Source organism: Neofelis nebulosa, chromosome 11, assembly GCF_028018385.1.
Source record: "Neofelis nebulosa isolate mNeoNeb1 chromosome 11, mNeoNeb1.pri, whole genome shotgun sequence".
Lineage (NCBI taxonomy): Eukaryota > Metazoa > Chordata > Mammalia > Carnivora > Felidae > Neofelis > Neofelis nebulosa.
The window spans coordinates 26,653,739-26,681,001 of NC_080792.1; the positions used below are offsets into that span (position 1 = coordinate 26,653,739).

At 56.4% G+C, this 27,263-nt stretch overlaps 1 protein-coding gene across 5 annotated transcripts in view; it reads left to right on the forward strand.

Moving 5' to 3' along the window:
- ZBTB7C (zinc finger and BTB domain containing 7C) overlaps positions 1–24,061 on the forward strand; it is a 350,116-nt gene extending 326,055 nt beyond the window's left edge. For all 5 annotated transcript variants that reach the window (XM_058692176.1, XM_058692174.1, XM_058692175.1 and 2 more), the window contains 2 exons: positions 11,031–12,257; positions 22,227–24,061. In XM_058692176.1, coding sequence (XP_058548159.1) covers positions 11,047–12,257; positions 22,227–22,878 — 1,863 coding nt within the window. In that variant the 5' untranslated portion in view covers positions 11,031–11,046 and the 3' untranslated portion in view covers positions 22,879–24,061. The remainder of the gene's footprint in view (positions 1–11,030; positions 12,258–22,226) is intronic.
- Positions 24,062–27,263: the final 3,202 nt, after the last annotated feature.

Genomic DNA, 27,263 nt, shown 5'->3' on the forward strand with positions numbered 1-27,263 from the left:
CCAGCTTTCCTTCTTTCCTGCTCTAAGTCCCCTGACTCAGCGGCAACGGCGCAGCACGGGGGGGCCCTTGGCACGTGGGTCAGGATGATGTACAGGCAGAGCACACTCAGAGGCCGGCCACCTCGGCGGCCACCTTGGTGCCTTCTAGAAGAGACACTGAAACATCCCCAGGAAGGGTCGAAATCAGGGCTCAACCCAAGAATCCACGCACAGCCCCTTAAATAACTAGCAACATCTAAATCATTCCCACCCCACCCCCCACCCCCTCAGGAGACAGCCTCCTTGGACAGAAATGCTAAAGACAAGAGCGCTCCCAGCATGCTCGTGTGTCCCCCCCCCCCCCCATATGTTTGTCCCCTGCTGATGCCGGTTTCAGGGAGCCAAGCAGACCAACCAGCATACCTGAAAAGGCAGCCAGAGGCAGCTGAGACTCTGAAACTCCGTGACACGGGGCCTGGAGCTGTTTAGTGGGGGACGAGTGATTTATTTTATTATCTAGATTTTCAGTAGTTTAATAAGGTTTAATAAGCCTCCCAAAGAGTTTTCTGGCTCAGGAAATCGCCTGTAATAAACACAAGCCATAAATCCCTTATTTTGAACATAAAGAGGTGTGCAATTTTTCTTAGAAGAAAACGAGTGTTCCCTGGCCCCCCTTCACCTCACCCTCTAGTAAATAAAGGATGAATAAATAATTAAAGAACAGCAGCTTGAAGGGGCACCACTTTGTTTGTCCAACCCAGACTCCCCCGGGCCAGCCAGCCAGTGCTCCGGCCGTCAGCAGGGGACCCTCCTGCTCTCTCGACCCTCAGCCCCTCCAGCCTGCCTCTATCATTGTGTTCCTGAGGCCACACGGCCCCTTAGAGAACCCGCTCTTTCGATCTTGTCAGCAAGGTTACTGCAGAGCAGTAGAAGTGGCCTCGGGGGGGGGGGGGGGGGTGGAAATATATGAGTTCTTCAACAGTCTTGTAACCACATTGCTTTATGACCTGGACCTCGGTTTACTTCTGTCTCTGTATCCGCTAAATGGGTACAGCACCAAGGAGGTGAATGTACTTTGCAAAGTAAAAGGCCCCTCGGGCGGGGGTCTGTGGGCTGTGGCCCCTGCAGACCCAGCTGCTCACAGGCTGCTGCTGTAAAGACGAGGGGGTTCCTCCAGGGAGTAACTGAACAGCTCTGACACTCATATACCCCTGTCCCCCCTCCATCACCGAAGTCCAGTGCAGAGCCGCCCCTCGTTCCTCCTTGCCCATCTCTCAAGCCACCCTCCTGGGTACCCCTCAAGTCTGTCCCTAGAGTATGCTTCACGTCTATAAGAATTTAAGGGACGAGAAGCCCACCCTGGCTTTTGTCCCTACTCCAGCTCCTAGGAGGGGTCCTAGACTTCGTTCTGATCAAACCAACGCAGGGGGCAGGGGGAGACGGCGGTGGTGAGGGGGGGTCGTTGGCAAGGGATACAGCCTGATACAGTGGATGGAGTCCGGGCTACGAGGCAGGAGGTCTGGGGTCTCTGTCACTCACCTCGCTGTGTGACTTCGGGCAAGTGTGTTCACCAGCATGAGCTGGGGTTTCTCATTAGCAAAATGGGCCGAGTAATTCCTTCTGTACCAAGGATCCTAGGGAAACGTATGCAGAAAAGCAGATGTGGACAAGCCTCTCAGAATATAGAACTCAACAGGCCTGAAGCTTTGTTAACTCGGGGGCTTCAGCAGAGAACTGTGAAACAGGGCAGGTGGGTCCGGCTTCTCCTCCTGGGGTGCTCCGGCAGGCTGGAAGTTGAAGTAGCCCTTCCCAGCCTCCCAGCCCACATGTCTGGCCCCAACTTCTGGGGCAGCCGAGGCCCCGGGGCATCCCGGGGCCATGGGGTGTGGCTGCCCCCGCTCAGGGGACCTGCCAAGGGCTGGGTGGGGTGCGCCCAGCACAGGTCTGCGGGGCTGGCCAGCTGCTTGGGCCAGGCCTCCCTGTGCCTCTTTTGCCCTGGCCCACCGGCCCCTTGCAGAATTCAATGCCTACACAGACCACAGGGAGTAAGAACCTGCTCACAGGATGCAGGTGTCCACTGCCCAGCCTCATTCCTGGGTCTGGAAGAAAAAGCCACATCCCTCCTCTGCCCCTGTACAGCCCCCTCGCCCTCACCGCAGCCACCAATTCTGCCAGGTGGCTTTGAAGCTCCATGCCCAGGCAGGGGAGGAGCTGGGACTGGAGACCAGTGGGGCCACTCCTGGGGCAGCGGCAGTCTGCCACTGCTGGGGCCAGCCTGCCCTGGGGGGTTGGCAGATGGAAGCATCATCCTGAGCCCCAGATTTGCTGAACCGAGCTTTGTGACTTAGGGCAGGTCACATAGCCTCTCTGATCCCCATCAAATGGGGATCATAATAAGGATGAAATGAATGAGTATACATGCCTTACGAATGACAGGGCTCTGATCAAATGTTAGATGTCCCCAAGGCAGAGGGTTCAAGCCTCCCCACTGCCGTTTGTGACTTCAGGTCTGTCCCCACTATGTATTTGAACTGATCTCATTCATTCAGCATCTACTATGTTCCCATTTGATGGCATCCTGGGAATGATACAGACATATAAGGATCAGACCCTGCCTGGAGCAGGTGAGATCTAGGCAGTTACTTCCCTCCAAACCGAGGGTGGCAGGAGTGTGTAACCTGCCTTCCACGCACCTCACGTTCCTAGTAAAACTAGTCCGAGAACGTGGGTCCCCGACTAGCTGGGCAACTCTGCACCTCGCAGGGGGCACTGTAGCCCTATCAGGGGAGTAGAGGCTGGGGCATCAGAACACCCTGATGCTAGTTCTGACCCTGGCACTAATTTGCTGTGCGACCTTGGGCAAGGCTCCTGTTTGTGCCTCATTTTTCTCATCTGTAACATGGGCATATTTATGTCAGCCTTGCCTGCCTGATGGCTTAGAAGTACGAGACAGGAGGCATGGAAGGACCTTGGAAGGTGATGATGCCCTCCGCGTGCCAGGGGTGGCCCTGGGAGCACGTAAGTGTCCTTCTCAGAATATCTTTAGGAGAAGTGCTTAAATAGTGTGGACTTCTAGGAAACTATGCAGAAGGCAAAGTAGTTCCCAGTACGGTCCTACTTCCCTTTGCCAAGACATCAGTGCGAGGTCCGTGTCCTTCCTGGACTTCATAATTGCTGACACGTAATTGTTGAGCCCCTACTATGTACCAGGAGGCCCTTTATGTGCCTCACCTCATTTGACCCATAGGATGAGTCTGTGAGGTAGACAGGACTATCATCCCCATTGTACAGATGAGGAAACTGAGCTCGAGAAGGGTCCTACCAGGTCCCAGAGGCCATCAGTGGGGAAGCAGGGACATGGACCCAGGCAGTCTGAGAACAGGGTCTCACCCCCCACCACTCCGAGTAGGCCTCCTATTATCAGGTGGCCATCAGTCAACTTCAGGCACATGTCTGGCTGAGAATAGCTTCTTGTATGATCCCACTTGGAATCCAGGTTAAACACTTTCGGAGGGGATTCTGGACATCCAAAGCCTTCCGGATCCAAATAACATTGCCATTGCCCCTCTGCCCAGTGAAATCCTTTCTATCCTGTGCAGCACAGACAGGCCCCTCCTCCTGAAAGCCAAGCCTGATTGCCTGGTGTGTGGAGCCTTCCTGTCCATACCTTTCATTTGTACTTGGTACCGAGACTCCTGATATGCATGCAGCCTTCCCCCCACCCGCCCCCATGTACACATCCCTCACGCCGGGCTCCGAGAAATCTCTAAAGTGAGAGACAACCGTTGGGGAGAAGGGTTCAAATCCCAAGCTGGACTTTGTGGGAGGCAGTGTGTAAAGGGGAATGGATAGGAGTGTTGGCACCGGAGGCAGCTGGGCTCCAATCCCACATCACACTTGCTGGCTTGTGGCATTGGCAGGCCACTGACCCCCTCCATACCTGTTTCTTCCTCTCTTAATTGGAGGTGATGATATGAAATATGTACCTCTCAGAACTGTGTCAGCTGAGGAAACATTAGAAGTGCAACGGGTGACATGTTACAAGCAGTCCATAAATGGTCGTTGGGATCGATCATTAGCGCGAATGCTAGCTGGCGTGCTTGACTGATTGGGTTATTAGAAGAGGACACAGAATAACACAAAAATTCAAGCGCCTTCCGATCGCCCTACCCCCACCACTTCTTGGTTTCTCTTGGAGGAGCACCTCCTCCCCTCTTCAGAGGGCATGACCGCCTCTCCTGGTGGGGGTGGTAGGGGGGAGCAGGTGCATACCTGGGGTGGGTAATGTTCTCATTCTGCAGTTGAACAAACAGAGGCCCAGAGGTGAGAAATGCTGCTTTGGTCAGACAGGGCTACTCAGACATACCTGAGCTCTAGAGCCTTTCCCCGAGGGCAGAGGCCCAGGGGAGGTCCTCTGGGATAATGACCGCACTGGAGAAGGTTCCGCCCACCCTGCATTCTTCCTCTTTCACCTCCTCCCTCCATCTCCAAGCCCCTCTTGCCCCCTCTCCCACCCCTTTCTTTCTGGCCTGTGTGTGTGTGTGTGTGTGTGCGATTGTCTTTCCTGAGTGTGTCACTCTTGGAGACAGGACTGCCCTGTCTCCGGCAATGGGAGGAAGAGGCTGGAGGGCCTGGCCGGGAAGGTGGGGGTGTGGCGTGGCCTTCCCTTGGGGACGGTGCTGTCTGCAGGCCCTCCAGGGCATGGGAATCTTAGGGTCACCAGGGAAGCTCCCAGGGTGCATGGAGGGGGCACTTTTTCCCAAAGAGACAATGAAACAGCAAGTGGCAGACCTGCCTCCTGCCTGGAAAAACAGCCCCCAAGACAGGATTACATCTGCCCCTCCAGGAATGCGATGGGACGAAGGCTCAGAACCCAGGCGCGGCGAGAAGTCGCTGCTGGGCAGGCCGGCCTTGGTGCCCAGGGTCACCCGGGCCTGTTACCGCCTCCTCATTTCTCCATTCTGCACCTGTAGCTTCTCAAAGTCATGTCAGCACTTATCAGGTTTTCCATGACTCGTCGAGGACGAGATGAAGAGGCAGAAGCCCAGAGAGGCAGAGGGGCCCCCCAAAGTCACACAGCGATGGGTTCCTGATTTCTAGTCCCAGCAGACATGCTCCAAGAGCACACGAGATGGGACATTTAGCATAGGGACGGCCACTCTGCTCTCCTCGGTGGGCTCCAATGAGACACTGACCACCGACCCACAGTTCCATGGGTCGCATCTCCTCTGTTTTAAAAGGTTGGGGGAAAGCTTAAAGAATTTGTAAGAATTTTCTCTGGAAAACGTTGAAAACATTTTTCGTCTTTAGAGGAATAAGCCCTTAGCAAGCAAGAAAACTTGGCTCTCCGTAAAGAACCGACTTCCTGGGGTTTTACTGATTTGGACATTTTACTTAGCAGTCGAAGTTTCATTTACAAACCATCGTCTGAGATGAGAAGGTGTTTCTAAGCGCGAGGACCCTGCTGCCCATATGGTGCTTGGTGGGAATTTGGAAAAGGTGCCATTTCCTCAATATGTCTACTTGCATCTATCGAAATCATCTCGTAATACGCTGGTTTTGTTAGACTGGAGCATCTTAACTGCCGTCTGCCGGACAATTGTCATGCTAACGATCACACGTCTACAATGCGTGTGACGTCAGCGGGGGGGCCCCCTGTGTGGTGACCTGTTGACGCATAACAAGTCACCCTAGAATTTAGAAATTTCAAACGAGAGTAAACATTTGCTGTCTCACAGTCAGGATCTCGGGAGCACCTCTGCTAAGGGACACTGGTTCCGTATCTTTCAGGGAATTGTATCTCCCTGGATGATAGGATGTCAGTGTGGCTGCCGTCATCCGAAGGCTTGACTGGGGCTGAGTGGCCCGCTCTCGCCGTGGCTCATTCACCCAGCTGGTGAGCTGGGGCTGGCTGCTGGCAGGAAGCCACAGTCTTGCCACGTGTTCCTCCCCATAGGGCTGCTTGTGCGTCCCCATCACACGGCAGCTGGCTTCCCCCCCACCCCCCACCCCCCACCCAGGATGTCTTTCACGACCACACCATCAGGTCCACAAATCTCATCGGTTACACAGGTCAGCCATATTCACGTGGAAGGGGGCCACACAAGGGCATGGATCTTGCTACCAGGAGGCAAGAATCCTGGGGTGGGGGGACATCTTCGAGTCTGCCCTTAGAGGGGGTGCCGCTGTGTTGTGAACCACCCGCACCGTGGTAATTTCAGCGCTCAGAGCCCCTGCCCTAGACCTTCACCAGCTGTGTGCCAGGACTGTGCCGAGCATCGTAATGACAGCCCGCCCTCCAGCAGCTCACAATCTAGCAGAAATGGCAAGGCGCATAACATAAGTTATAGCACAAGCAGCGTGAAATAAACAGTAGGAGGCATCAGGGGTTCGGGAGATCTAAAGGCGGGAGAGGCCCGGCATCTGAACTGAGGGACGGGGGAAGTCTTGAAGTGTGGGTGGGATGCGGCCCCCTAGAGGTGAAGGATGCGGGAGACGCAAGATGTTGGGTGTTCTCCAGCCGGGAGCTCAGTGTGAGCAAAGCCATGGGGGCTGCGAAGCAGGATTCATGTTGGGGGATTAGAGGGAAGGGGGTACCGGGGAATGACAGGGGACACATTTGAGAACAGCGCTGTGGGCGGTCAGCATATCCAGGTAGGCGGTGCTCAGAAGATGGGATGGGAAGGCCTGATGGGGCCTCAGCTCCATCACCTCCCCTCGCCCTCTCCCCGTCCCCTGGCGGAGCTTTGCCAGAACCACCAGGGGAGGCTGCCCGGGAGCAAGTAGGCGAGCCACTGAACCCACTCGGAGAAAAACCACGACCTGGGGCTTGCTTGGGAAGTCTTCCTGACGCTGCAGTTCCTGAGGCTGGCCAGGCTTTCACCTGCCCGCTGCCCCTGCCTGCTCGCCCCCCGTGGGGAGGCAGGGCCGCTCTCTCCTGCTGACCCAAATCCTTCCCACCCTCCTCCCCAGAGGCACCCCTGAGCATCTCTGAATGCCCTGAGTCTGGGCCACTCAGGCCACAGCAAGGACTGCTGGCAATTCTTGGTTGCCTTTGTGAAGCAGAGGCAGGAGGTATATTGGTTGTGGTCGAGAGCATGGCCCGAGGAGCCAGACTTCAGACTCAGATCTTTACGCCGTTCCTTCGTCTCTGTGATTTATCCTTTTGTGCCTTCTTTACCTCCTCTGTGAGATAGAAATAGTGATAACAATAGGAGCTATACCCCAGTGATCGTGAAGATGAGCAGGCCTGAGGGCAGATGATGACTCTGATCCCTCATTCGGGAACCCCATTGTTTAGGGCGGGCACTTGGCCTGCAGAGAGAAGGTGTTGGCCAAGGTTGGCCCGGCCCTAAGTCCTCCCAGTCTGCCCTATGAGGCCTGAGTGTCTGAAGCAGAAGGCTGGGGCCAGGGGGATGGGGACCAGTGTCCTCAGGTCCCCTTACTCACTGCACGGGAGGTCATGTTGCACCTGGCTGCAACAAAGCATCCTTCCTGGGACCGTAATAGAAATGGCAGCCCCGAAGAAGCACCTAGCCTCAACGCTTGCCCTGGCTTCTCAAGCTTTCCCTCTGGCTCCCACCATTACAACAGGAAGGCCTGGGGTGTAAGGGAAGGAGGGAGCCTCAGAACACTCTCTGCAGCACAGATAGCTGAGGCCTGCGGCATGGGGATGCCCTCCCTGGTCAGAGAGGAAGGGGGGAGTCCTACACAGGACCGCCGAGGGATCTGAGCCCCCCAAAGGGATGCAGCAGTGAAATGGTTTTTCAGTGGACAAGAACCACGTTAAATGGGGCCACTCAGAGCAGAACTTGGCCCCCCAGACCTAGAGTACCTTGATGGGACTGCCTACTTTGCACTCACTATTCCCTACAGCATCCTATGACTGGATCCTTCTTGCCATCCAGGCCTCAGCTCAAATGACACCGCCCAAGGAGACCTTCTCTGACCACTCTGACTAAAGTAGCCTCCCTCTTCCCACCACCTCACCCACTACTATAGACAGATGATAAGAGTCATTCACTAGGGTGGAAGGAGATCTATTTATTGGTTTAAGTTATTTCCTACCATTTGATTTTTTTAATTAAGCTTTCTCTTTTTGACATAACTTGTCGACTCATGCGTAGTTTTTTTTTTAAAATAGAAATCTAGCTTATTTTAAAGTTTATTTATTTGTGAGAGAGAGAGATAAGCACGAGCAGGGGAGGGGCAGAGAGAGGGAGACACGGAATCCGAAGCAGGCTCCAGGCTCCGAGCCGTCAGCACAGAGCCCGATGCGGGGCTCGAACTCACGAGCCGCGAGATCATGACCTGAGCCCAAGTCGGGTGCTTAACCAACTGAGCCACCCAGGCGCCCCAATTCACATGTAGTTTTAAGAAATAATCCAGACATCCCATGTACACTTTACCCAGTTTGGCCCGACGGTAGCATCTTTCAAAATCCCCGTAAAACATCAACCGAGATATTGACCTCCATACACTCAAGATACAGAATGGTCCCGATCGCCAGGAGGGTCCCTCCTGTTGCCCTTTTATAGCCACGCCCACCTCCCTCCTGCCCCACCCCCTCCCTAGCTACTAGCAACCACTCCTATGTTCTCCGTTTCTGTAATTATACCACCTCAAGAACACGACGTAAATGACATCATACAGTATGTAACCTGTTGGTGCTGCTTTTTTCACCCTGGCTCATCCAGGCTTTTTTTAGGTATCAGTAGCTCATTCCTTTTGTTTGCTGACTAGTATGCCGTGCTGTAGGTGCACTACCACTCGGTGAGCCGGTCACTCGTTGAAGGACCTCTGGACCCTTCACAGTCATTGACCGCTACGCGTAAAGCTGCTGGGAACATTGGCGTTCGGGTCTTTGCGTGCACCTGCCTTCTTATTCCTTGGGGACAAATGCTCAACAGTGCCTGATCAAGAGCGCTGCGTCATATGGTCGTCACACATCTCGTTTTGTAAGAAACCACGAGGCTGTTCCCAGGGAGGCTCTACCGTTCTGTATGTCCACCAGCAATGGATGAGTGATCCAGTTTTCCCCACATGCTCCCCAGCATTCGGTGTTGTCTCTCTTTTTATCTTAGCCATTCTGATGGGTGTGCGGGGAGCCCCCGTTTCTCTTTGGTGAATCTTGATATTCCTTTATCACAGTTTTGTCTCTCTGTAAGCTCTGTTAGAGCAGGGACCTTCTTGGTCTGCTTGCCGTGCATCCCCAGAGGTCAGGGCAGTGCCTGGCACAGGGAGAGACCCAGTGACTATTTAGGGGATGAATGCGTGGCCTGTGGGGGTCCCTGGCCCTTTTGAAGATGAGGAGGCAGGGCAGCAGCAAGGCCTTCACTCTGGGAAACCTCCTGAGCACCTGCACTCCCCCCCAGGTCCCTGGGGCCTCCAGTCCCCACCCAGGGCACGTATCGTGTGAGTGGCCCTTCTCACTCCTCCACTCCCATGGCACCTGCCTTCCCAAAGTGGAAACGTCCAGAAGATAAATGTGTGGGAATCCCCAAAGCTCTTCCCACTGGGGCATGAGGCTTTCAGGTTTTGTTTTCATTTTTATTTGCTTTTCACCGTCATTGCACCAGGGTAAGGACCAGGCTTTTGCTAGGATTTACGCATGGGCCACAATCAAGCTTTGCCCTAAGCAGAGGGGGTCCTCGATGCCATGGCACAAAAACTGAAGTGGCTTTTTGTCCAGGTTGAATCTGTGGACTTGGGCGATGAGTCTGGCTCCCTGAAGGGAGGTGATGTCCTCTGGTGTCCTCTGTCCTGCACTTTTCCCTCCCGGTGGCTGTCACTGGCCACACTTCATCCTAAGGGGTCTCAGAAGAGGCTTCTCCCTGCAGGCGATGCGTTTCCCTGAGGGTAACAGAATACAGACATGATAAGTTAACTAACAGTGTACTCGAACTTAATACTGAATTTAAACGTTTACTGACATGTGAAACAGCTCACCGATGTACATATATAGCAGGTCAACATTCAAAAGGAAAAAAAAATAAAAGATCAAGATTTGCAAGTGAATAGAAATGCCATCAACTAGAACGAAGCCGGAAGTAAGGTCAGAAGGCAAGACATATGCCTTTAGGCCCCCATTCCTGTGCCGAAAATGGGCCACAAAATTTGGTTGTTAAGATTCCTAGAAGCTGTTATCGGTTTGCTCGGGCCGCAGTTAGCAAGAGCCACAGACTCGGGGGCTTAAACAGCAGAAACCGATTTTCTCACAGTTCTGGAAGTTGGAAGTTCAGGGTCACGGTGTCAGGCCGGTTTGGTTTCTTCTGAGGCCTCTCCCCTCGGCTTATCTTCTCCCTGTGTCTTCACGGGCTCTGCCCTCTGAGTGTTGTGTCCTCCTCCCTTCTTATACGGATACCAGTCATGCTAGATTAGGGCTGACTCACGTGACCTCATTTGATCTTCAGTCACCTCTTTAAAAGTCTTCCCTCCGAAGGGAGTCACATTCTGAGATCCTGAGGCTTAAGGTTCCAGCATACGAGTTGGGGCAGGCAGAGGGGGGACCACAGCGCCGCTCAGAACAGTAGCCAATAGTAGCAACATATTCATCCATTACCCGAGTCAGAGGCTTTGTGGAAAACGAAACAAAACAACAGAGCATTTACCCAGCAGGAGCCCTGAGTGGCGACAGAACACTCCCTTGCTTGGCCCTCGACTGAGGGCCACTCCTGTAGTGCCCAGAGCAGGAAGCGAATTCAGTGGAACCGTGCCCAGGAGAAGCTTCCACAGCCTCGGCTAAATGGCGTACACTATCTGCCCATTGAGAAGCCTCAGGCCAAGGGCCTTGGGGGTGCCGGGAGAGGGCCCCGGGGGTACAGTGAAAAGCCCGCCTTGCGCGCTGGGCTCTGAATCGCAGGTGGGGTTTGGCCAGGCCGAGAGGGAGGAGGGTCGGCTTTCTGGTGGAGCGGGAAGCCTTAAGCCAAGGCAGGGGTGCCGTGGCCAGCGCGCCCACCAGCCCGGCGGCCCCCCTCACCGGCCCCAGAGCTGGGTGTCCCCTCCTGGGACTGTGCCTCTAACCCCGGCCTCCTCTCTGTGCGTCCCTGCAGGGCTCTGGCTGAGAACATGGCCAATGGCATCGACGAACTCATCGGCATTCCCTTCCCCAACCACAGCAGCGAGGTCCTGTGCAGCCTGAACGAGCAGCGGCAGGACGGCCTGCTCTGCGACGTGCTCCTCGTGGTGCAGGAGCACGAGTACCGCACCCACCGCGCCGTCCTGGCGGCCTGCAGCAAATACTTCAAGAAGCTGTTCACGGCCGGCGCCCTGGCCAGTCAGCCGTACGTCTACGAGATCGACTTTGTCCAGCCCGAGGCCCTGGCTGCCATCCTGGACTTCGCCTACACCTCCACGCTCACCATCACCGCCTCCAACGTCAAGCACATCCTCAACGCCGCCAGGATGCTGGAGATCCAGTGCATCGTGAACGTGTGCCTGGAGATCATGGAGCCCGGCGGGGACGGTGGGGAGGAGGACGACAAGGAGGACGACGATGACGACGAGGATGACGACGATGAGGAGGACGAGGAGGAAGAGGAGGAGGAAGAGGAAGAAGACGAAGATGATGACACCGAAGACTTCGCCGACCAAGAAAACTTGCCCGACCCCCAGGACATCAACTGCCACCAAAGCCCCTCCAAGACGGACCATCTCACGGAGAAGGCCTATTCCGACGCACCCAGGGACTTCCCCGATTCCTTCCAGGCCGGCAGCCCCGGCCATCTGGGCGTCATCCGGGACTTCTCCATCGAATCCTTGCTGAGGGAGAACCTGTACCCCAAAGCCAACATCACTGATAGGAGACCCTCCTTATCTCCGTTCGCCCCTGACTTCTTCCCGCACCTCTGGCCGGGGGACTTCGGTGCCTTTGCCCAGCTGCCTGAGCAGCCCATGGACAGTGGGCCGCTAGACCTGGTCATCAAGAACCGGAAGATCAAGGAGGAGGAGAAGGAGGAGCTGCCCCCGCCCCCACCGCCCCCCTTCCCCAACGACTTCTTCAAGGACATGTTCCCCGACCTTCCCGGGGGGCCGCTGGGCCCCATCAAGGCGGAGAACGACTACGGTGCCTATCTCAACTTCCTGAGTGCCACGCACCTGGGGGGCCTCTTCCCGCCCTGGCCGCTGGTGGAGGAGCGCAAGCTGAAGCCCAAGGCCTCTCAGCAGTGCCCCATCTGCCACAAAGTCATCATGGGGGCCGGGAAGCTGCCGCGGCACATGAGGACCCACACCGGGGAGAAGCCATACATGTGCAACATCTGTGAGGTCCGCTTCACCAGGTGCGCATCACGGCCCTCTGGCGGGGGGCCGGCGGGGAGGAGGAGGAAGGGAGGGGGGGTGGCCCGTGACGACAGCAGAGAGGGACACGGAGGGCTGGGATGGAGGGGAGGCCCAGCCGGACCCCGGATGCATGGCACGTTTATTCACTAGAAGGCATGCCAGGCCTTCCCTGGTGTGGCGATTTCCAAACTCTTCCTAAGGGGCTAAAATACTGTCTGAGATACACTCTTAGGCGGAAGCACAGGATATAATACAGATGAGGGCAGAGGGGTTCAAGTTCGGTCGGAAGCGAGGGGCCTCAGCTCCTCACTCGCTTGACCTCTCCTCCCCTTCCCCACTGTGGATCCACGGAAACCGCTCTGAGGCTCCCCTGAGGAGTGTCACCTCTTTATCCTATTCGGGATGGGCCAGGGGCCGTCCTAAGTATATTGCATATTGTCACCACGGCCAGGTCCTGGGGAGATGGGGAGGTGCTCTGGCCTTTGTTTACAGATGAGCCACCCACCGCTCTGGTAAGCACGTGCAGAGGAAGATGCCAGAACTGGGACTTGCAGGACAGCAAAATCTGTGACCAGGAGACTGTAGAGACCCCTGGAGCCCCTCCGATCTTCTTTTGGGAACCGAGCTAAAGGATAAGCCTCTTGTTTACGTTCTCCGCCTTGACTCTCCATGTTGGGAAGAGGGTTAACTTCCTGCGGTTGTATAATTTGAAATTTGAAATCAATACGTGACAAGCCTTTCGCCTTTCACAGACTCCGTGCCGTTCAGCCAGCGTGTGTTCCGTACCCCCTCTGCGCGGCAACTTTCAGGTTCAAAGCTGATTAGTGGGATGATGTGGGTCAGATTGGTTCCCTGCTCGGTTTGGACGGTCCTCCTCTGGGGAAAATGGGGTCTGTCGGGGCTGTTTGTGGTCACTGGCGTGAGGCTGACCCTCCCAGCCATTTTGACGGTGGAGAAAGTTCTGGTGAGTGGCGTTGCCTCAGGGCTTGCTCGTTTCTGTGTGTCGGATGTGGACAGAGCTCTGTGACCGTGACTGACCGGACCAGGTCCTTTCCTTTGAAGATGTGCATTTCTATTCAAATCATATGCACTGGTTTGTTGGAGTCGATGATGTCCTTCTCTTCCAGGTCCTAGGCTTATTTGGAATGAAAATCCCCTGGTTATATAAGAGAAACCCAAGCACCCATTTTCTTACCTGCACTTCTTTTTTTTTTTTTTTTACTTTTTTTTTTTTAGCGTTTATTTATTTTTGAGACAGAGAGAGACAGAGCATGAACAGGGGAGGGTCAGAGAGAGAGGGAGACACAGAATCCGAAACAGGCTCCAGGCTCTGAGCTGTCAGCACAGAGCCCGACGCGGGGCTCGAACTCACGGACCGTGAGATCGTGACCTGAGCCGAAGTCGGACGCTCAACCGACCGAGCCACCCAGGCGCCCCGCTGCACTTTTTTTTCCACACGGCCCCCGTCCCTGGCAAAGAACCCAGCCCGAGACCCACGCTTACGCCAGTGGAGCTGCCATTACCCCACATCCTCTTGGAAATTTCTCTTTGGGAACTGCTGGGGGCGCCTTCTCCTGAGCTTCCTCAGTGGGCCCAAGCTTTGGCCTTTGAGCACAGAGTGAAATTGTTTTGCGTCAAGTTGAACAGCATATCAGGGACGGTATTTTTCGGGCGTAAAAAGAAGATGAGTCTTACAAAGTCATGAGACCCGCTATCTTGGGTGGCTTGAAAACTCTGTTTGAAGTCTCCAGAGAAGGGTGTCGGAAATGTGTTCAGGTGACCGTGGCATTGCTGAAACGGCCCTGCAGCAGGCTCCTCTGGTGACTGTTTCGAAGGACGATGCTGACGGTTTCAAAGGTGGCCTTGGGGTCCCCGCACAGCTGCTTCTGGGAGGGAAACTCCACACCGAATCTCTCCCAGATGCTTTGAGCTGACAGTGGAGGGAGAGTCCCCAGGTGCGGAGGGGCAGGGCCCCCCCCCCCATGTCCCGCGTGCATCCCCTTCCGCCCTGCAGTGCTGACCTCAGGGTGTTCTGCTGTTATCGCCGCATAGCAGCTGGACCGAAAGTTCCTGGGGATCACCTCCCCTGGGATATCCCTCACTAATGCCCCTGCCGCTCTGATGCCCCACCCCCACCACCTTCTCCTGAATTCACCCCTGTGCGGGGCCAGAACACCTGAACGAGGTGTGTGACAAGAGCACAAGGACACAGGGATAACGCTGGGGAGATCAGCTAGGGCACAATCTACACTGGAGTGCCGTTCACCCATCTCCAGCCTGTGACTCCCAGTCCAGGACCCCAGGAATGACTTCAAAGACGAGCACACTCTTCACAAAGCCAGGCCCCAAGTCCGCCAGAGTGCCCCCCTCCTGCCGTCCAGGGTCCGTGTCCCTAATTTCCCATACCTGTTCCCTTCACAGATGGCTGCCTCCAGGGCACCTCTCCCTTCAGGGGAGCCCCAGGTCTGTGGGTTCAAGGTGATGCACGTCTCAGCATGCCACATAGTGAGCCTGCCCAGGACCCCATGTCCCTTCCCTCCAGGCCCTTCCCACACACAGCCTTCTGTCCAGGCCACGCCGGTCTGTGGGCCCTGCCTTCCCTAGGGAGAGGGTTAAGCTTGCTCACTCACTGCAGACAGACTTCTCGCCCTCCTGACACGAGAACATTCTCTGAGTTGGCCTCCTGGTTTGGGCAGGATATTGGGTTGTATAGGAGGGCTGCATTCCAGAACCCTCCCTCCCAGCACATTCCTGATGATCACTTAGGGGGCCTCTGTGCCTGCAGCCTCACCAGCCCTCCAGGCCAGACCGGCCGCCCGCGGGGCGGCCTTGCGTCTGCCCTGCCCTCCCTCCGGTTTGCTCCTGCTCTGCTCCGCCACAGCCATCTGGCCCCTGAAGCAGCTGCGTTCCTGCCTCCGTCAGCACCTCCCCTCACCCGGTTCCCACTGGACCCGGACCCTGCTGACAAAGATCAGACTTGCTCTTGGGCACTCCCTTCCCGGGGGCAGAGGAGCCCCAGGGTGGGGGGAGGCTGGACATTTTCTTGGCCTCCTCCCACAAGGGACCCTGGGGACTTTATTTCGTACCCTGGGCTGTGGCCGTCCGCCTGGAACGCTCCCCGACCGCCCTCCGGGTCACATTCTTCAGAAGAACTGGCTCGGTGCTTCCCTCCCACCCCTCCCAGAGCTGCCCTGCAAGGGTTCTTCTCTGTCTCCCACCAGCCTGTCCATGTAGGGCTTCCCGTACCTCTCCCTGCAGCCAAGTCCCCTTGCAGCCTTTCCACGGGGACCTTCTTTGTGGTTGACTTCCTGCAGCCACCACCCAGAACACCTTCCCTCCCTCCCTCCCTCCCTCCCCAGATGGAGGCGCTTCAGCGGCCACTGAAAGCAGCGGCGCCTTGACTCAGAATTCCCAGACTCCCTTGCAAGGCCAAGCCGCTCCTTGGGACCCGGCCCCCCAGAGGCTGAGGGAGCCAGGACCGGCCGCCCTCAACTCCTCCTCCTGGACACTATCTTCCCCTTCTTCCCTCGAACACAACTGGGCTTCTACTCTCTAGTCAGGCCTCGTTTCCCTTCTCCTTGATGTGACCCCGCTTCCCGTCGCCCCGAGGGATGTTGGAGCGGCCTACCCTCTTCTTGCAAAGTGGCCCTTTGGCTCAGGCTCCGAGTTACGGCCTCAGATGCCGACTCCCAGAATCGCCACGCCCATGGGGACATCATTCCTAATGGCTTCAGCCACCGTGGTGGAAGGACCCAGGACTCCTTCCCACAGAGCCCATTCTGCCCCCAAAGCCTGCCTGTAGCTCTCATTCTGTCGTTCTCCAAGAAGAGAGATGAAGGCCTTCCCCGCCATGATGTTGTCTGTCCCTTGGCATCAGACCCTCCCCTCTGAGATGGTGCTCAATTTCCACCGGCCTTGGGGACCGTTGTCCTACACCGGTTGTTTCAGATAGGACACACCCCCGGAAACCGGGCAAGGCCTCAAAGTCTCCAACCAGACTATGTTTTCTTTGGCCCCACGCTGTCCCCTCCTAGCTCTGGTCACCCCGCAAGCACTTGGGAGTCCTTCTGCCTATGCCTCACACCCTGAGCATCACTCTCTGGCCAGCTGTGACATCCCCAGTTTCCACGGGGTCTCCTGCCACCGTCCCGTAAAGGCCGCAAGGTCTCGCCTCCAACAGCTGCTGCCGGCGTGAGCCCCGTGCTGGTCGCTCCGCACGCCGGCAGCAGTCTGCTCCCCAGACCAGGCCAGGAGCCTGGCTGCTGCTTTCTTCCCGTATTTTCCTTTTAGCCCTCCCACTCCTGGCAGCCCTGGGGACCTTATTAAGATAATGCAATGTCATTAGCAGTGGCAGCAGGAAGAGGGTTTGTCTCAGACCATCAGGTTACCAAGAAGTCTGGGCGGATGGTGCTGGGAAAGCATTATCGTGACCGGGAGCCCTCGTGGAGGCCGAGGCCCCCGGGCGAGACCCCGCAGCCCTCGCTTTCACTCAGGGGAATGAGCTCATGGGGACGGGCGCATCTTTCCCACGATAAGCTCTCCGGGCTGGAAGGGGGAATGCAGATCAAGGCTCGGGCACACGTGGCCGGGGCTGCTCCCAGTGCAGAGTAAAGGAAGGGGGTGGCAGACAAGGGAATCAGGGTGACCAAGAGCACGTTGGAACTGGAGTAGGGGGTCCTGAGAGCCGATCCGGCAGCTGCAGGCCAGCGGTCAGTCGACAAACGTGCCGTGAGCCCCCCGCTGCGTGTTCAGTGCCATGCGCCATCCGCACAGGATACAGAAGCGTCTGGCAGATCCTCACGCAAGCAGATCCGGTACCTTCGGTGCCGCAGACTGAGCGTGAGCGAGGGCTGAGAGAGCAGTGCCAGCCAGGCTCACGCTAAGCGCTGCTCCAGGAGGGACCGGAGGGCTCAGGGTCTCCGCGGACTGGGGCACCTTGGAAAGGGCACCAGAGTGGTCATCGGGAACCCCAGGCTCAGGGCCCTGGTTCTGCCTCTCGTTGCCTGTGTGACTTTGGCCCCCTCCCCTCTCTGAGCCTCAGCTTCCCCACGTGTAATGTGAGGGGCTTGGAGCAGGCGCTTCCTAAAGTTGCCCCCAGGCCCCTGATTCCGTTCACATATGGCCCAAGATCGGGGAAGCCGTGGACGCATTACTGCAGCCTCTCTGCCCCAGTTTCCTCATGACAGTGATGGCGACACGTCCTCCATAGGCTTCCGCGAGATAAGGCGTAACTGCCGGGTGCCCAGCAAGCACCTGGTCCATGCTACTGGTTAGTACGGAGAGCCTTGGTTCCTTATCTGCAGTAGCCGGGACCAGTGCTCCTCGCCCATCCATGTGCTCCCCCTGCATCATCTTCCAACGAGACAGGGCTGCGGGAGCCAGGGACAGGGAGGTGGCTCTGCAGAGGGACAGCTCAGGAAAACGGCACACGTGATGGCCCCTGCCCTGGAAATAACACGCATAGAAAATAAAAGCAGCAAAGGCACCTCTGAGCCCTGTTTTTTCATCTGCCAAGAGTACCCGTACGGTCGAAAGGGGCCACAGTACGGAGAGAGAGGCTTGGCTCCCGGAGCTCACGCCCTGCAGGGGGGGCAGGGAAGGGGAGACAAATCTGATACCTATGGGGTCATTTGGGAACAGGAGACGGTGATGCTGACACGTTGTCTTCTGTTGCTCCCTCCTTGCCCCTCAGTGACCTAGCTTGAGGTACAGTACTCAGGTCGCAGGTGCTCTGGAAGGCGAGGGCGAAGGACGGGGCCTGGGCGGACAGGGAAGGGCTTGTAGAGGATTGCCCTTGAATTTGTCCTTGAAAGGTTGGCGGGAGCGGGAGGAGGGGGAGTTGGGAGTGGGAGACATTTCAGGCAGGGCGGTTTGCAAAAGTAAACTGAGAAAAAGGTGTAGGGAGGAGGGGGGCCGGAGCCAAGGGCTCACGGCTGGAAAGGAAGGAGCGCACACGCTGACATCCAGGGTTGGACCTCTGGTGGGAGCCCAGAGATGGAGCGCTGGCGTGGGAACACGAGATCTGCGCAGAAAGGGAAGGACACAGGGTGTACCAAACATCCACGTCTCACAATATGGCAGGCTCCGCATTGGAGGGAGGGAAGCCTGGAAGCCCAGCTCGTGCCTGCGGGTGGCCGGGGTACAGAGTGACCAGAGCACAGCCTGCTAGTGGAACAGCATATCCATGCGCTGTGCGGGTGCAGTACTGTGGGGGCCGGGGGCTAGCAAGTAGGTGGGTGATCTCTTTTTTCCCAGCTTCGTTGAGATATAACTGACGTCTAACACGTAAGCTTATACAATGTCGTGAGACCACAATAACGTGGTGGTGAACACGTTAACACATCCATCACCTCAGATAGGGGTAAAACAACCATAATGCATGAAGCCAACTGGCGAGAAAGAGATTCAGTGTAAGCCCATTACCCAGAACACCCAGAACATCTGAACACTTACAGAACACCAGAGGTCACAATGGTGCAGCCCAGGGTCCCCCCGCCCCATTGTAGAGGTCAGGAAACTGGGGCCCAGGGCAGCTAAGGACCTGGTCTAGTTCTTGGAGTGTGGCTGGCCCCGGGCCTGTCAACGCGCATGTGCATTATATCCACGCGCAAAGGTCGTTACAGGAATAAGGAGGAGACGTGACCTTAGGAAGCCATTCCCTCTCTGTCCTCGCTTTCCTCATCTTGAGAGTTAAGGGACTGAATGAAATCAGTATTTTCAAGGTCCTCGCAAATATACTGCTAAAATGCAGGTTACTGGGCGCGCTGACTCAGACTGTGAATCACAACATGTTAATGGGATCCTGGTAGACTGGATGATCTCTAACTTTCTTTTCCAGGACTAACATATCATAAGCTTTGCAGCTCTACCCTCCACTGCTCCCACAAAAGTCTCCATTAGGGACAGCCAGCTCCTGCCCAGGGCTGAGCCCCTCCCAAGGCATGCCCCGGTCTTCTGGCCCCAGAGTCCGAAAGCTGGCTGCAAATGCCCTGTTTTGATTGTTCTAGTCTGCACTTTCTGAGGCAGCCCTGACTCCCTCACAGGCTGGAAGTCCCCGGTTTGAAAATCTACCCTTTCTCAACCTCAGAAGAGCTTGCAAACAAACCATACCTCAGACTGCTCCCCACGCTCCTTGGCCCCTCGTGCCTGGACACCTTTGGGAAAGCTGCTTGACTTCTCTGAGCCTCAACTCTTCCTCTAAGTGAGGAAATTATTCAGGGTATGTTGAATCTAACTCATACAGACTCAGCTTCTCTCATCAGTCCTGGACAATAGGAACTGATGTCTGGCCCCAGGTTCAGTTCTGCACAGAGAGGTTAAGTAACTTTCCTGAGGTCACCCAGAAGGTTAGTGGTGGGTCCGCAGCTGCAGCAGGGGCTCCCAGACCCCTAATGGGGGCCCCACTCCTACACTACAACTTGCCTCTAAATAACAACCTCCCAGGGTCATTGAAATGGTGTAGTCGTCTGCCCATAGCAGGTGCTCAGTAAAAGAAAGTCACCTTCTCAGCACTTCCTACACATGCCAGCTAACTGCTGCTAAGATGTGACTTAATCTGGATGCTCTAATGAAAAGCTTGGGAGACGTTGTGGATATTTACAGTGGGCCCTTAATATCTAAAGATTTACCCTTTGCACCGTCCATTATTTGAGGGTGACCCTCAGCATCAATACTAATTATGTGCAACAGTGATTTTGAAAAATATCCACCTTATAAGGTTATGGTGGGATTAAGTGAGTTGATATACTTAAAGCCCCACTGATGACTCCAACGGAGTCCTCCACCGGGCCCTGGTGAGGACACAAGTCCCGTAGCCAGTGAGCGCGCCCAGCTGACCGCCTGGCATCGGCATTTCCCTGAGCGCCTAGATGAATGTGTGAGTCCCAAGACACGTCCCTCATGACTAGATCGCGTTGCTGTTGGGGCACAAAGGGCACTGTGCACCCCACTTCTGCAGCGGTGAGGAAAGAGGCATGAGTTCTAGCCTCGGCTCTGCCATTACTCTCTGGGTGGCCCTGCCGAGGTCCCCTCCCTGGGCCCCAGTTTGCCCACCAGCAAAGGTGGCTCTCAAAGTGATGCGTGGACCCATGGACCCGCAGCACCAGCAGTGGCATCTGGCAGCTTGTTAGGAACGCGTGTTCCCTGCCCTCTCCCCCCGGGGACCTCCCAAATCACCATCTCCGGGAGTGGGGCCCAGCATGCTGCTTCATCAAGCCCTGAGAGCCGTGCTTAGGCAGGCTCAAGTTTGAGACCCACTGGCCCCTATGCTCGCTTAAGCCCCTTCCTGTTCAAACCCCCCAGTCACCTGGATGAAATGTGGGTTATAGACACCATAAGGGCAGTATGCTGTGGCTGGGGAAGGGAGCGTGGGATGTCACAGCAGGGTGCCATGCAGCCTGGGCGCAGCTGGTGGCTCGTGGGAGGGGCAGGGACGGAGAATGTGGAGGAGAGGAGGGTCTGGTGTGCGGGGACACCTGCCGGCTTCGGAAGCTGCATTCACTTCCTCCTCCCTCCCCCCATATCCATCTCCCAGGTGCCCTGTGCCTTCCTGGTAACACAGGTAGAAGGGGTGGACCCGTCCTGGTCCTCCCCTGCTCTCTGCCAGTGTACCTAAGAATGTCCTTTTCTCTCCTGCCCCGCCCCTGGGGAAGCAGTCCAAAAATGAGAGCCAGTGAGACCTCTAGCGGCCAGGGGACACCAGGAGACCAGGACCTGCTCCTGCTGTCCTGCGGTTGGTTATATTGAGCATGGTTTAAATCTGGCCATTTCAGGGCGAATGCCTGGGCTCTGCATCTGTTCCGACCTCAAACCCGAGGCAAAAATTACAGACAGATGCCCCACCCCGGGGCCACACCTGCGGGGAGGAGGTAGGAGACAGGACGCAGAGCTCGTTGGCCTGCCAGGCCTGGTGGGGGAAGGCTGCGGAAGGACCCCGAGAGGGGTTCTTGCAGCCCACCTGACTCCGCTTCGGCCAGGCTGGAAGGCTCCTCTAGCTGCCTTGTGCAGCGCTCGGTCTTTAGGAAGACAGCCCCGTGATGTCAGTGTTCCTTGCGAGATCACCAGGAGGTGTGTTGAATCTAGTTTGACACAAACCCGGATTCTCTCCGTCAGCCCCGGACAATAGGAACTGTGTCTAATGCTAAATTCAGCTCTGTGCAGAGACATCGAGTAACTTGCCTAAGGTCTTCCAGCATGTTCGCGGTGGGTCTGCAGCTGGAGCAGGGGCTCCCAAACCCCAACGGAGCCCCACCTTTACACCATACCTTCCCTCTGAATAATAGCACGTAAATCCTAAAAAGCTTTGCCCTAGATTAGGCTACATTCTTGTCGCACCTGGCTCTTTTGTAAACCCTGGAATTCTCTGCAGACAAAGAGGAAAGCCCACAGCTTGGGATGCGAAACCACAGTGCAGGAGACTTGAACGAGGTGTGCCCGGCTTCTGTAGCCTCCCAGATTAGTGCCGAGGACAGACAGATCTCCAGAGCCCAGGGGCCAGGATGGGGCAAAGGCACAGGAGGAACAGGAGGGAAGACCCGCCTGGAGACAGTGGGCGCGAAATTAAGGCGCAAGGCGGTGTCAGAGGTCGCCACACCGCGCAAGGGCTAAGGACAGGCTGCTGACTTGTGGGGAGAAGTGTCCCCGACAGGCGCATTTTCCAGCGTGCCAGCCGGGCCTCCGACAAAGGGTGCGGCTTCCTTACTCGGAGCCGACGAGTAAGCGGGGTCCTGGAGGGAAGGAGGCCTTTCGGGACACCGCTCCTTTTCCAGCCCTCTGATCCAGGTGAGTAGCCACACCCGTTTGCAGTGAGGCCGCGTTTGCAAGTAAACCCTAGCACGGGGCCCGTTTCTGGCGTTGGACGCCACGGCCGTGGCCAGCTGGAGCGGGTTGTGGAGGAAGGGGGAAGGGGCTGGGGGGGCGCGGCTCCCGGGGTTCCCCGCGGGGACTGACCGCCGCCTGTGCGTTTGCAGGCAGGACAAGCTGAAGATCCACATGCGGAAGCACACGGGGGAGCGGCCCTACCTGTGCATCCACTGCAACGCCAAGTTCGTGCACAACTACGACCTCAAGAACCACATGCGCATCCACACGGGCGTGCGGCCCTACCAGTGCGAGTTCTGCTACAAGAGCTTCACGCGCTCCGACCACCTGCACCGCCACATCAAGCGCCAGAGTTGCCGCATGGCCCGGCCCCGGCGCGGCCGCAAGCCCGCCGCCTGGAGGGCCGCCAGCCTGCTCTTCGGGCCCGGAGGCCCCGCGCCCGAGAAGGCGGCCTTCGTGATGCCGCCCGCGCTGGGCGAGGTGGGCGGCCACCTGGGCGGGGCGGCCGTGTGCCTCCCCGGCCCCAGCCCGGCCAAGCACTTCCTGGCGGCGCCCAAGGGCGCGCTGAGCCTGCAGGAGCTGGAGAGGCAGTTCGAGGAGACGCAGATGAAGCTGTTCGGGCGCGCGCAGCTGGAGGCCGAGAGGAACGCGGGGGGCCTCTTGGCCTTCGCGCTGGCCGAGAACGTGGCGGCCGCGCGGCCCTACTTCCCGCTGCCCGACCCGTGGGCCGCGGGCCTGGCCGGCCTCCCCGGGCTCGCCGGCCTCAACCACGTGGCCTCCATGTCTGAAGCCAACAACTAGGCTGGTCTTTGTCCATCCCAGTCCAGCGGCCCTTGCCCCCTCTCCCACCAGGCGTCCCCTGCCCTACCCAGTGGGTCTGGACTGTTTCTTTCAAATCACAACGGAAAAGAACGAAAACGTATTAGCAGCAGCAGTGGTATTTTCTAGGCCTCCCAAGGCCTCCTGCATCCCTTTTGGTGGTGTCTGAGGCGGGCATCTCCTCCCACAGGGCCTGGAGCCCAGGGCCTGGCCTCTACCTGGCTGTCTCTCCGGCTGTCACACACAAACTCACAGGGACCCGTGCCCCGAGGCGGCCACACCCTGGGTGCCCAGGAGCACTCTGGAGCTGTGTGTGGGGCTCGATGGAGGAAGGTAGCTTGGCCAGAGGCAGACCAGGTGGAACAGGGACGAGGCCTACCGAGGGGCCTGGGGCGCCCATCCTAGCTGAGCCACCATTGTACGGCAGAGTCCCTGCTGACCCTGCTCTGGTGGGTCACTTTTCTCGTCTCCAGCCATCCCGGGATCCTTGTGGGAAATGCCCTATTGGCAGGGAAGGCTCCTGGAGTCCGGGCCCATTATTCCTCACTGTCCTGTGACCTTGGACGGGTCGGTCGTCTCTACCCTGCTCCGAAGGGGAGCTGGCAATTTAGTTTCCCCTCTTGCACCCACCCCCACACATATACACACCTGTCCCACCCCCCCCCACACACACACACACAAAAGAACTGAGAAGGTGGGAGCTTTGCACGCCTAAAGTCTCTGGTAAAACCGTCTATCTTGCCGGATTTAGTTTTCTCACATCCACCTCTCTATTAGCACAGGTGAGGAATGTGGCCACCCTAGACAGGAGTGACAAAGAAGGGCTGAGATGTGCCGTGTCCACAGGCAGCTGTGGGGAACTCCAAATACTCCCCGCCTCTCCAGGCAGGCAGGCCACCGTGTAAGCCAGGGCCCCTGGGGATGACTAGTTAGCATTGACTCCCTCTCCAGGGCTGTACAAAGTCTCTTGGGACTCCTGGGGCCAACACGGAAGGGCCGAGCGTCACCTCTTAACACCTGGCGGCTGCCCCCCCTCTGCCCTGATTCCTAGAAACAGACAAAACACCCGGTTACCCAGGGTTTATGTTTGTTGTGGGTTTCTCAGCAATCCCCGGTATTGCTGGGGATTGCCCCCTTTGCTGTGTTTGAACACCCTCAAGCCCTCCCTGGGTGGTTTGGCTTCCCTCGGTGGTGGGAGGCGGGGCCCGGCTCCAGTAGGGGGCTCTGTGAGTCACAGCTGCCCGCACGCACGCACGCACGCACGCACGAATGCACGCTCTCCCTGGTTCATAAGCTTGCAGTAGGTCTCAAGAAGGAAGACAGCTTTGCTGGCCCTGTGCCTTCCTCTTCTCTCCCCTTTCCTGCCCTCCATCCCTTCTCTTGCTGAGTTTGCCTTTGTTTCTCGGTAGTCCCGACGGTAGGAGGGTTCACCTGCATGGATTACCCAGGGCCGGTGTCCCCAGTCCAGGAGCTGCGGGCACAAGAGACTTCGGCTCTTCCTATCGCCTTGGCTTCTTCCTGAGCAAACACACACACACAAAAGAACAAAAAGGCCAGAGAAGACCACAGACTCTGTCACTCTCCAGCTCCCCAGAAGAGGACCCTGACTCCACACCCCACCAGACACCATTCCGACCAGAGGAAACTGGTCCTGACACCCTTCTGTCTTCAGACACCATCCTTCTGGGCAGCCACCTCTTAGAGTCCTGTCTCTGTTTCTGACACTTGCTTCTGGGACCCATCAGCCAACATCCCCGTGTTCCCCCCCATCAGCCAAGGGGTTGGGGCTGACCTAAACTTTAAAAGAAAACAAGGAAAAATGAACAAATTGGAAACCAGTGGTGTTGGGGCTTTGTTTTTATTTTGTAAAGGTAATGACTTCTTATAAACTCCGTTTTTCAGACAACTGGTTAGTTCTTTTTGTTTTCTCTTGGCTGCAATTTGGGGTTGTATATTGTAAAATATCCAAAGATCTTGAGTACTGTATGATCGAGGAGAACTTGACACAAATGTTTTGTGGGGGTAGGGGTGGTTGTGTTTTGTTTTGTTTCTTTTTCTTTCCTTTTTTCTTTCTTTTTTTTTTCTTTTTTTTTTTTTTTTTTTTTTTGGTGTTTCAATTTCCCTGTCCCTCTGTGGGGAAGCTTTGGAATTTTTTCCTATTTATAACTCTTTTTTATGTGATTGCTTTCTGTAAAATGACACAACAGAGTTTGCCTTAGTGATTCAAAGGACAATCTTCCACAACTTTGGTCGCACGCCGCAGCCCGCCGAGAAAAACTCTCAGCTAATTTTCTGGCCTATTTATTAAACAGTATTAACTGACTTGATTAAATTACCGAGAGTTGCACTTCTGTGAGAGGTGACCAGCCGCTAGTCGGTGGGTAGGTGCTCGCTGTAAAAAAGGACGGGACGCTCGGGTGTCAGGAGCTTCCAGTAAATGTCAAAGACACCTTGGCAGAAAGCACAAACCCGTATGTAGTCGCCTGAAGGCCAGTGTTCCGAGTGACAGAAAGCTGTGCCGGTCCGTTTCCTGGTTCAGGTTGACGTCCTCCTTCCAATTCTCGTTTCAGTTGTCAGTGGGGAGCTGCGTGGTAGGGAGGCCAGAACGTAATTCCTCCGTGTCTCCTGCCCTGCAGACGTGTGAGGCACTATTTGATCGTAAGCTTGCCTGTTGGGGATCCCCTTCCTTGCCATGGTAAACATGCTTAGGCACCGAATGCAGCACGTTTCCGGACAGGGCAAATCTGGGTTTCCAGACTCCTCCGAGCTGTGTGTCCTCGGGCTAACCACTTCCCTACTCTGGTCTTCCCTTTCCTCACCTCTAACGACAAAGGGGAGTAAGTACCCAGAGCTTCTCCAAGTGTTCCACCCGAACACCCTCCAGCAGCCGGGGGCAGTCCGTTGGGGAACGGGGCCTGAACCCCACAAAACTGCCCGAAGCCACCTTCCCACAGTGTAAAAGTCTGCAGCTGCAGGTTGTGGCTTCGAAAATCACGCGTCCACCTTCTATCGCGTAGTATAGATGCATTTGCCTTAATAGAAAAACATCATCTTGAACTACTTGCCAGTTACACCACTTGTCTTTTCTCCAGGATCTTCTAGTAAAGTCAGAATGTTCCTTAGCGACCCTGCAGCTTTGAGAGGCCTAAGTTCATGGCTGAGGGCTTGGGGGCCAGCCCAGCTCAGTGCAAGAAATACGAGGCCACTGAATGCTGTAGGCAAACATGGAGAAAGGATAGGGAACTGACTCCCAATAGGCCTTGGCCCTTGGGGGCTCCTAAACTCATGTGAGTAAACTCTCCTCTAGTCCCGGCCGGGTGGGCATTCCATAGAGCCCTGCCAGGTATGGCCTGCTCCCTCGGGCTCCAAGGAGGTTAGGGAGTTGGGGTTCTGTCAGCAAAGGAACTCCCAACACAGGGCGGGAGGGAAGGGTGGGAGAATGAGGCCACTGAGGACAGGCCGAAGAAACGTGTGCCTCTTAACCCACAGGGGAAGGCTTAAGGGAATACGTTCGAACAGACCTTGGAACTTCTAAAGCCCTGTCAGGTAGAGGGAGGGTTGGACCAAAAGTCTGGCCAACTCAAACGGATAGGAGGGAGATTCCAGGAGGTAGCTGGGTGTCCAAACAAAGGAAGATAACTTCTAGCATCTGGAGTTGCCCTAAAGAGGCATGAGGTCCCTTGTGAGGCAGTGAGCTCTTAGTCATTGGAAGGCTTCAACACAGCCTTTCAAGAATGCCAGAGAGGAGAGTCTCCTCCAGAAGAAGGAGGGCTGCTCCCTGGGTCCTTTCCGTCTGATTTGGGAAAAGGCGAATATATATCCTCACGTGAGCCTGGAAGGACTGTGCCAGAGAGAGTGGGTGACACGTGGAAAAGATGAGCTGGGAAAAGTTCACCAAACTCAGCTCGGTGGCCCAGGGCTGTCCGCCCTCCCCCACCCGCAGCCCTCCTCCGGCCACCTCCAACAACGCGGGGCCAGAGAAACGGGACCCTGTACAAAAGGCCCTGACTTATTTTGAGGCCCTTCTGTGACCAAACAGTAATGAACCAACGGGAATGAAGACCTGGGCCTTTATCTGTCCCCAAGGCCCGAACTTATGGCGGAGAACAAAGGTCTCCACTTGGCGGGCTGCAGCGGTCGGTCCGTGTCACATCCCGGCAGCCCTCTCCCCAGACCCCGTTCCTCCTCGTGTCCTGCGACCTGGCCAGCTCGTCCTCCCTGAGGGTTTTCCAAGCTTACCGCAGTGGGCAGGCGGGCATTTCCAGAAACAGCCCAACTGTGTGTTGCCCTTGTGTGTGTGTACTTGCCCTTCTGAGCGCCAAATGCCGTTAGGGCTTCGTAAGGGAAAGAGAAAGAGCAGGGCCTCC